This window comes from Procambarus clarkii, chromosome 88, assembly GCF_040958095.1.
Source record: "Procambarus clarkii isolate CNS0578487 chromosome 88, FALCON_Pclarkii_2.0, whole genome shotgun sequence".
In the NCBI taxonomy this organism is placed as follows: Eukaryota; Metazoa; Arthropoda; class Malacostraca; order Decapoda; family Cambaridae; genus Procambarus; species Procambarus clarkii.
This window is the reverse complement of record NC_091237.1, coordinates 15,602,552-15,613,941: the sequence shown is the minus strand read 5'-3', so window position 1 is coordinate 15,613,941 and position 11,390 is coordinate 15,602,552. Positions and strand designations below refer to the sequence as shown.

The window sequence follows — 11,390 nt, the reverse complement described above, 5'->3', positions numbered from 1 at the left end:
GCTTTGAAGTTATTACCTCCAGGGTACGTTCACAATTCATTCCATTATCAACTACAGTACAGGCTCATACTTCAAATGTGCTGGAAAGATAGAGTAACTTTGTTAAACATGAGTAGCCCTTGATATAGCCATTTTGTGAATCCTTTATCAAGCTATATTTTTCAAGAGTTATACAAATGGTTTTTGCATCACTTTGATGCAAAAGCAATCAATTCACCATTCTAGAAGATTGGCAACATATTCACAACAATTATGATACTCTGCTTGAATTATGATTTGCTAAATATGGAAGTCTAGAGCTCACCAAACTTATCTTCACATTTTTAAAGGACCATGGCAGAGACTTGAACTGACATTGTTGGGCCTTAATTTGTTTAATAACTTCTTACTTGGTAACCGTTTTCTCCAGTAAAGTGCTTAGAATACTTAATTGTCAAGGCAGGCTTCTCCCTAGTTTTCAATACAGCATATCTCAAAGAACCCTTTAGGGTTGGTTTTTGCCTACCTGCTATAATGAATTCAGTTTTGTTTTTACTTTTTTTAATAATTTTTGTGTATATTCTTGATATATTTCACTTTTTAATTTATATATTCTACCGATGCCAATTTATTTCTAATAAGGTTCTTTAGTTCCATGGTTATTCATTGGGGTCATTGATAGTATTCCATATAAATTTATAAGGTTGACTATGTTCCTGGGCTTTTACTGTAAAAACAAATAAGCTATAATTTGAATCTACATTGTAATTTAGTGCCATGTCACCCACTGCTAGACTCGCCATATCCAACAGAAAAGTGGCAAACTCCCAACGAAAGTAAGTAATTATCAAAAGAAGGCACCAAACCGGTAAGGCTATGTACTCCCAACGAAAATAGGTGCGATAGATAAGACCATCATCCATGTTCACTATGTAACTATCAAAAGAAGGCATTAACTTACATGCTCACGTCAGCTCAATCTATCCTTCCATGTAAATTTTCACACTCAATCTGCTTTTCCCTAACAGTTTTCCTCCCCACCCTCTTTACAGACAGCTTTTCCATTTCATGGCAAATCAGATTTCCTTATCATTGTTCCCTAGCTCATTCCTGATATTCTCTCTCTCCCTGTGAGCTAATACCAAGAATTAAATACAGTACATATAAAATAGTATATTTATGAATGCTATGTATTCCCTACCCAGAAATGGCAGTCTGGTCTGGGGCTACTGGGCCTGTTCTTCCATCATTGTTGGACACGAGGGCCTGGTCGCCCACCCCATGAGTGAGAAATAAGGTCAGAAGTTATCAAGAAAAATAGCAAAGACTTCACTGTCCAGCACCTGCACCCAACCCAAGAGCCCACGAGGGCAAGCAACCTCAACCTACAATAGTATACTTAGGGCACCATTAAAGGGCCAAATGGTATCCCAGGGACCAATAGAGGTACTAACCCTACAATGCTCACTTGACCCAATGTCTAGGTGGGGCTAACCAGACGAGTCAGTTGGTTCAGGTGGGCTGCACTGAACCTCCTGTTTTACCTGCCCTCATCAAAGAAATGTGTTGCCTTCTAGGAGCCCATAATTAATTAATTAGGCTCATCTCCTAGATGAAGGAACAAAGGGAATGTACAGTTCTCCATATCTGGCTAACATATGGGGACGCATTTCGCTTGTGCACCACCACAACAGGCAAGAGAAGGCAGTACTGAGCCACCCACCTCCTACCCCTGGGCGGTGCACAAAAGCCCCTCACCCATGTCAAGCCATCACCTACTGAGGGAGGGTTATGTTACATAGGGAAAATTGAATGTGATCGCTTTCAGCCCTCTTGAATTTTGAGTAATGTTTTAAACCATGATTTTTAATTCACTGAAATATCTGTGTATACAGTATTCTATTACTGTATAAGAAATCAGAGTGCTGGTTACTCATTTTCTCCATTAAAATAAAATGACCCTCAAAGTACTCTTTATGCATCCTGAAAATTACTATTTTATCACTATCAATCCCAGTATGTCAAGTCTAATGCATTTGGAGGCATTATCCTCACTCATTTCATACTCCTAATTGTTACTGATAAATTCTACAAACTTTAGCCTGACTTAACTTCATTCCTCTACACTGTTGCATGACACTTCAATCACATTTAATAACATTTCAGTGTTATCTGAACCTTCTCCATATCTGTCATCTCCCTAAAATTCACAAACCTGGTGTTCTTCATCCTATTATTTCATCAAGATGCTCTGGCACTTGCCCTCTTAACCAAAACTCTCTCATCTTGGCCCCCTTCCCCCTTGTAGTCTCTCAGACTTCAACAAAGTGTGCAAACCTCCTGTAAGATGTTTAGTCTTCATGTTGATTATTGACTAATGTTACGTCTACTCTTTCCTCAGAAGTCAAATGAAGACCTATCTAGAAATAGAAGATAATGGTATTATATTCATGGGTAAGTAGCGTATGTGAAGACAAACACACAACAAAAAACTAATAACCAAATGCTTTACGAGAAATTATAAGCCACATACTATATAAAAGGCATTTTGACAAAGCAAGGTAATATACACATTTATTTACCATTCACTTACATACAATGATTTCAATATGGAACACATCATGGCTCTGAAAGAAACCTCAGGGGAACACTCTGCACATGTAAAGTTAGCAGTACCAACTCTAAGTTACCCTTTTTTCATTATTATTTTACCATTCGGTTTATTAAATGCATTAAATTATGTCATAATTTGTCAATATGTGCATACAAGTGTGTATACACATGCATATGTAAATATATATACATGTACACACACACACAAACACATGTGTCCAGTCAAATCCATTTGTTGGGACTTCTTTTTGTTTGGTTTTTAATCAGCAAAATTTACTTAATTCCATTATGTCTAATATAAAAACTACATCATACCAAAAAACAAAATAGTGCAGAACCGTTTCCTTGGTTTTCTCAAAAACCATATTCTTCAACATTTCCTGTTTATGTTTATATTGACCAGAGCCGAATTTTTAACATTCTGGGAGGATCAGTGAATACAACAATGTTCTCAATTACCCCCATACCTTCTTTTGAACCCAAAAGAGCATTCTTAATACAGTACCTCAAAGTAATCAGTAGTAACATTTACAGTTTCGTACCATCCACTGCATCACCACTCCCAGAACACACCTTAATTGCCATTATTTACTTTTATTTATCCAACAAAATAAAGCTCCTCAATAGGTTTGTGCAGGCAGTTAGTTATGATTGGTTGCAAATGATACAATCAACATCAACTGCCACGTCACATGTTACAAGGCAGACCATACTGGAGTAATGTATGCCACTGTCTCACACCTACACTACAATATACCATACAACACACTTTTAACAAGTTCATTAACAACTCATCAACCACCTCTTGAGATTACGTGTGACTCATTATTACGCAACAGACTTGTTGTTTTAAGCGAGATGTTCCTATACAGTATAAACTTTTAATTAGAGACCAGTTACTACCAATGGTTCATTGCCTTGACTAATAAGGCAATCAAGATAACAGCAATTTTGTCATAAATGTTCTGCTGGTGAATGTGCTGCATATACAAGCTCGCTCTCAGTATCCCACGAAGCAGAAGTCTACATCATAAAGCAAATAAATCAAATGCTACATGTCTGAATGGAATGTCTAAGAAAAAGTCTGTTATAAAACCCTACTGGGCATGATGCCCCGACAAGAAACGCAGACATGCAGCAAGGTGGAGGAAATCAGCTGACTAGGCTGGTGCTACACTACAACAGGAATATGCAATTTTGGTAAAATGTGCTGTTAACTCAATCTCCTATTCAATACCTGACAATGAACTGGGTCCCAGTAATTATCCTCTTGATTAAGCCACTGATTCTACCTTTCATAATGTTAAAAAAAAAAAATAAAAAATAAATAACATAACAAATAAAACTTTACACGCAGTCAATAACGTTAAGGTCACAGCTCGTTACAAATATAATCCTTAATTAGAAGATACAAAATTATTGACATAATTCCTTTACATCAAAATTAGGATCTCTGTCACTGATAATCCACCTGCTCTATATATTACCTGAAAAGATGACAAGACTGCAAACATGCAATCTCATCCATGCTATCCAAGGCTGAGAATCTGTTAAACTATACATTTTTTAGCTACTTCAACCTATATTTATAAATACCAAAGTAGTAGAGCATGAAAGCTTTCCTGAAAATAATTTTTGCATTATTACGAAGTAAAACAATATTTTCACTATAATTCAGACTGACTAAATTAATCTTATAATCCCAAAAGTGTACAAATAAGTCTAGATCTATCAGAGATGATCATTTCAAGATTTAATGAATAAATTTGCTAAGACGCAATCAGTCAGCTCACAGATTTCCCCATTTACAGACAGGATCCGACATTTGTAATGAATTTGTTCTGTACTGAGCATCAACAACACATGGTTGAAAAGCTCGGGTATATATCTACTGTAACGCTTTACATTTGTTAAACAGCCTTATGAGTCCTCTGATATACAGAAGTAACATAGATAAATGTGTAACTAACTAAATTTATGCGAATACTTTATTTACATTTTTTTTAAATTTAGACATGAATGGGCTAAGGCCAAACTTTTAATTTACAATCGTTTGACAAGAAAAAAATCAAACATTTTTTAATTACTTTTCATTGTCATTTCTATTATCCTAGAACTGGTTTGACTACAGCTGTCACGAACTTTGTGACAGGAACTTTCATGAGCTTAACATCAAGAACCACCATTAGAACTTAGCAGCATTTACAGTAACAAGATCCCTGGCTCATGACAAAAGGTTCTTGCCTACAACTGTTTTTACATTTTACAAATAAAAAGTCAATGGTGCGAAAATAAAATCTTTCAATGGAGGAGGAATTATTGTATATCAGAAATACAGACAACTCATTAGGGTCAAGGTAAAGACTGAATGGCTCAAATATTACCAGTAGTAAACTCGATCAAAAACCTGTCCCTAGTTTAATAATATAGAGCTATTTGAATAATTTTCCCATTTGCAGATTTTACTGTCAGCCACCTCATGACCATTGTCATAGCTTTCTCACACATCGGTATTGACTAAAGGCAAACAACTGTGTTAACCATCAGGAAAACGAGAACTCATTTAACGCCTACGAAAGGCCTCGAGCTCGAGCTTGCCCAAGATCCCAAGATCCATTCCACTTGGATACAGAATTTGCAAAAAGCTTCTTAAATTCGAAGTACTGTATAACACTGGATAATTTCAAAAGTCGAAGTTGAAGGCTTTGCAAAGTCTCTCTATTGCTCAGAAAAGCCTCTGCAGCTGAGAAAATATGAAAAGTAACATTTACATTAAGAGGAGACATATTTCACATGATTCAAGGCCCAGACAACCTCTCAACTACTAGCTATACCTCTGACCAGTGTCTTCATATAATACAGTATGTCTTTGCTGCCCAATAATGCACAATAAGAACCAAAATAGTTCATAATTACAATTTGATATGAAGTCTACAGTAATAACCTACTTTAGGATAAACTCTATACAATAATGATCTCTGCACCTCCTTTCATGCATTTCCAATTATTTGACATTAATGAATCCACACACGAGGAATGGAGCTACTGATACACGGGTTTCTTTACAACTATGAACAGGATGCTGGAACTGACCACCGACGATCACAACACTTCTGCCGCCACAAAATATCACCAGACTCTTCTTAAAGATCTACTGTCAATTTTAATAATATTAAGCAATGGCAAGTCCATCATTGACAAGCTCGAGTAATGTGCAAAACTGTGTAATCAACAAGGTATCACTTTCTCTAAGACCAGTGTAACTTGGGGTTACATTATAGCAAATAAGTTAATGCCAATGAGTAATTTGAAAGGTATTGTCAAAACTAATATATTAATCAGAAATGCATAATTGAATGTTTGGAAATTTGATAATATTAAAGTAGTAATATACTGCATTCAATGTTATCCACCAGGATTCAAAACCAAACAGACAAGAGGATATTCGCACCAAGTCACATCAACTTCTTCCCTATACCTCCCCCCCCCCTCACCCGCTATACACGCATACACACATTCATCACTGCTAATATCTACACACTACAACTTGTAACTGTGACTGGGTTTCACAAATATCCTCATGCTGGCCTCTAATCCTATTACTAACTGGAGTCTTGATTAACCAGTAACCTTAATACAGCTATTGGCACACCAGAAGTGACAAAACTTTTAAACAATCACGCATGAGAAATTCAGGCTGACAATTTCAGAGAAGTTTTAATCCATGAAATGAATTCATCGCCAACAGCACTTAAACAATGCAGCAATTATAAACTTAAAAATACCTTCATTTGTCAAATAGTAACTAATATAAGAAGAGCCCTGGTACATATGATTGCCTAATGATGTCAGTCAATTACATAACTAGAATAACAAAAATGACTAAAAGCATCACTGGGGAATACCTGATGACACTTTAAAGCATCTGGCATTATTTTCTGGTATTATGCCAAAATTATTCACTCTTGGTAAACCATTCACTTGCCTTGGCTCAGAGCTGCTATAACCATCTCGACAAACATTTCACCAAGCCGACAGGTTGCTGCCACGACAAAAGACTGCCTGGCATTTCGATGTTGCTGCATCCCAAGTCATTGACACTAATTCACTAGCATCAGTGATACTTTCACCACTGTTACCATCGCAGGTCATTTTGCACAAAGTTTTTCTGTAGATGGAATTTGTGAGCTATCATGAAATGGATCTCTTGGGGTTAAAACTGCTCAGCTAACAAGTCTGCCAAAATCTGTGCCGTGGATTCTTTACTGGCACGGATCGTTAGCCGATACATCTGAAAGACACAAGTAAATTCATTTTGCCAAATAAGATTACTTAAACAAAAAATACAATACAGATCAACATAACATTATTTAACAATAACTACCTTTTGTAAATTATTTAGGTGTTCACTTTACAAAAAATTTGAACATGCAACTAGCCCAAAATTTAGATCACTTTTTATGCTAGAAAAAAGAAAAGAAAATGAACAATAGTTCCATTATAAATTTTATTCCTACTAATCTCTTATGTTAAAATGTCAATGTACAGAACAGTAAGAAAAAATATTATTCAGCCCAATCACACACAAACTATTTTCAACAAAGTCAACCCTCAATTCCAGGGTTACTGTATATCCCAAAACTCATAGCATCAGTCCTCTTTCACTTTCATTCTGCACAGCCAAGAAAGTATAAAGAATGATTCTCAACAGATTCAAATTGAAAATTAGTCTATTGCCTCCAAATATACTGGGATTCAGGGACAGTATCGAAACATCCAAATGCCTTGCAAACGTTCTTGGACACCGAAATGCGAAGGTTCTTAGAAAAAGCTTTGGAGTTAGCAAGCCCCTCATGCCATCCTGCACTTGCTGATTGGAAATGGGGCAAGAGTTAATTTACTTAGCCGGGTGCACGCTCACCCCATTAATTAAAATAACAGTAAAAAAAAAACTATTCCAAGCACACTTCCCCCCATCCAAGACTAGAAATTGGCACACTGCAAGGCGGTGTTCTCAGAATAAGTCTATTCACCATCTTGATGGGAAAGATCATCATGATCAGGCTGCCACTATATACGAATCCCATTAGCTACACCAATGGCCTAGCCCGCACAGCAGGTGGCGCTCATGCCCTTGAAGCACAACAGGTTCGACAAAATAGGGTACAGTTGGTACAGAATTAGGATTTAAAATATCAACCGAAAAATCAAAAGACATGTATTATGCAAGATCTGACCCACAAAAGCATCTCACCATACAAAAATGTAGCACTGGAATGGGTAGCAGACTACAAATATCTAGTAATATGATTGACAAGAACCTTTGACAAGTAAATAAGATATGTGTAGGAAAAAATAACCCACAGGCTAAAGTTAATGGCAGTTATATCTGGAAAAAAATTGGTGCCAAACAGCATTCTCAAAACATTTTACTCATGCAATCTGATCCATTGTAGACTATGCAGCCCCCTTGCCTGGTCTCTCTCTCCAAAAGAATCAAATCTTGGAAGCTATACATAACAGAGCAAATGAGTAGCATCACAAGTATACCAAAACTGATAAAACTAAAAATGTATACCTAGTGACAAATTTGGAACCACTTAGAAACTAGAATCCAAGCTCTTGCAGCATCCCAAGCAGTCAAAATCTCTCAAACTGATAACAGATGTTGCTTCCAGTTGACAGCTGTAGGAGCTGTAAAAAGCCCCAACACTACTTCATAACAATGAACAGTTGATTACCACACTAGTCAAGAACTTTAAATACCATAACAAATGTACAACTCCCTCCAATATAGACCTGACTCGTCTGCCCCAGGATACAAGCCATCGCCATCATAGCTCCACCTGCCACAGAGTTGAGATTACCCTGGACTGTAGACCATAATAAAGATTTGCCAATAAAATACATGTATAGTACACAATTACAATTAATAATGATCCCAATAATAGCTTTTGTTTATGTAATACAGGTACTTAGTACTGTATATATAATGATTAATAACAATAAAAAGGATCTAGACAAGCAGGCACATCTAAGATTAAAAAAAACTGTCTGGAGCAATTGAAATATCAGTACACACGCACAGTAGAGATACATAAAACGTGTCCACTTGATGAAAACATTTGCTACATGACTGGAGAAAACTAGAAGTAGCACCTTTGTACAAGAGCAAAGGTATTATGGATATACAAGGATACAGATATTTTAACAACATTGAGCTTGTTGGGCATACCAAGGAAGGTATATTGATGAGTTATACATGTGATGGTTAAGGGAGATTTTAGATAAGGAAATAAGATTAAAATATCTGAATTTGTTTTCTGTGAAGATTGCAGAAAAATATATAAACAAAAGAGGAGGAACCCATGTATGCAGGAAAGGGCAAGTTAGGTGCAAGAACATATAGTAGAAGCCATGAGAACAAAAAAATTGAGTGGCATTTAAATACTGCTCTCCTGACAGGGCTGGATTGTTAATTTTCCTAGTTTCTCTTCTTACTACCAGAATGATTTAGTAGAACTGGAGTGTAAAATGTTCCCTGTTGCAGATTACTGATTTGCCCTGAAGAAGCATAATCCTGTCCATCAAACCAGAGGACCTTGCCTCAGGAAACAAAAGTACTTTGCTCAGGTAATTTTTAATTAATTTTTATGGCACGAATACATTATAAAGAGCTAGTATAAGTCAACATTTTTTGTAACAAAAATATTTACATTAAACTACAGTGGATTAAATGTGAGAGAAAGTCATCCTACAGTTATGCAGCGTTAGTCATGTAGGGTATTGGTTGAGGTAGTGGTAAAAAATAGACCACTGGACAAACTGAGAACCTGTAGGAGTGGATAGGTGTGTGGTGGGGGGCACAGAATGTTGGAGAGTAGTGGTGGGAGGGCTGCCAGTAGTGGTGGTGGGAGAGAGGGACATGTAGCATTTATACCTTACATGTATAAAAGATACATGCAAGGTAACCCAACCTAGACTACCTAATACTGTGTTATCTTGAGGTTAGAGAGATGATTTCAGGGCTTAACGTCTCCGTGGCCCGGTCCTCGACCAGGCCTCCCCTTTTGTTACACACCCCCAGGAAGCAAGTCTAACTCCCATGTATCTATTTACTGCTAGGAGAAGTTTAAAAAGTTATTATAAGGAGTGATTATGGCTTGAATTATGACTGACAAGATTAGAAATTATATTTAAAGGTGTGAAGTTCAATATAAGAGAGCAAAGTTGGGGTCGACAACCAACATCCTGAAAATAAACAAAAAATGGTAAATATTATGACCATCTCACAAGATCATATAGCTAGCACAGAGTACATGCAGAAGACAGGATTGCTAATATGCTGCCATCATGACTACTCCTTAAGATGGCTGTTCCCAGGAGCTAGACAACATACACACACACACTCACAATATAATAAAAATATAAAAAACTATTTACTAGAACTTTAAACGTTAAGGTACATACGGTAAAACTGACCTCGGCTTGGCGGTTGGGCTCGAGACGCAATAGGCAGCCAATTTGTTGTGTGCGTGTGTGGATTATTGCCGCACAAACAAAGTTTTCAGGGTTTGGATCAATGCCCTCCAGTAGCTGCATTCCAAAACCCAATAGCTTAGTCTTGATGGAAGCAGTTTCCATTGGCCCAGATGCTTTGAAGATCTTTTGTGCCTCTTGGAGAGGCCTGTAGTAGAATAGGATATACAGTGTCAGTAGTTAACAGGTGGAATGCATTAGGCAGTGATGTGGTGGAGGCTGACTCCATATACTGTTTCAAATGTAAATATGATAAGAGCCCAGTAGGCTCAGGAATCTGTACACCAGTTGATTGACAGTTGAGAGGCAGAACCAAAGAGCCAGAGCTCACTCCCCCCCTCCCCTGCAAGCACAACTAGGTGAGTACAGTTTTTTATAAAAACTAACTCAGGCTTAAAGAAAATAAACATTGAAGTTCTTATTACTCCACAAGCCTATTTAATGTGTAAAGTTTTGATGAAAACTAAACAAAACTGCCGCAGCAGGGTTTTGAGTACAAGAATGTAACAACAAGAATGTAACAAGAATGTAACAACTCTTGTATATATCTCAAAAAAAAAAAAAACTCAAGCAGCAGCCTAGTAAGCATTGAGGGTTTTGAGGTTGTCGCTGGCTAAGTCACCACACTTGTATTGGGGAGTTTTGATTCATCATGATCTTGCTAGCACCTGGGTGTGGGATACAATATTTAATAAGGATTCCACCATATTTATTGAGTTATGAAAGAATCACCCCACTTTCTTTTAACACTCTAGATGCAGGAAAGTTATTGAACATTTTGGTCAACTAAAATCTAATTACAGTAATTTAAATACAAAAGTTATGGTACAAATCAAGAGGCAGCATTCCATAAATAACACTAATGTACACTGAACGTGCATTACTCCACCCAAATTTACTTGCATCACACAGTTACACTGCAATATGATTACCCTTTTACGTTTACAATATAACCCCGATTATGGGTGAAAACAGGAATTTAATAAACCACTGCTAAACACCTTATGCTATTCAACTACATTATATGCCAGTATTAGGTCACCTATACTTGGAGTCACGTAATATTTCTTAGTGATGAAGGTGCTCAAATGCTGGATCATACTCTATTTGAATACCAGGTATTTTGTTCACTGCCTAATACAGTATTAACAATCTTGAATACTTTTACAGGTATTAAAATTGAACGGTTCATCATGATTATGTTGGTGGCCGTATGATCCATGTTTTAAGGTGTCATTACCATAACCATGTGTAGTATG

The 11,390-nt window shown here is 36.8% G+C and overlaps 1 protein-coding gene across 5 annotated transcripts in view; it reads right to left on the bottom strand.

Annotated features, from left to right (window-relative positions):
* Positions 1-2,540: 2,540 nt before the first annotated feature.
* Positions 2,541-11,390, bottom strand: part of AP-2alpha (adaptor protein complex 2, subunit alpha) — a 42,982-nt gene continuing 34,132 nt past the window's right edge. For 3 of the 5 annotated variants that reach the window (XM_045726919.2, XM_045726922.2, XM_045726920.2), the window contains exons 19-20: positions 10,063-10,279; positions 2,541-6,883 (exon numbers count right to left, since the gene is read on the bottom strand). In XM_045726919.2, coding sequence (XP_045582875.1) covers positions 6,806-6,883; positions 10,063-10,279 — 295 coding nt within the window. In that variant the 3' untranslated portion in view covers positions 2,541-6,805. The remainder of the gene's footprint in view (positions 6,884-10,062; positions 10,280-11,390) is intronic. The other 2 variants (XM_045726921.2, XM_045726923.2) reach the window with 1 other exon arrangement.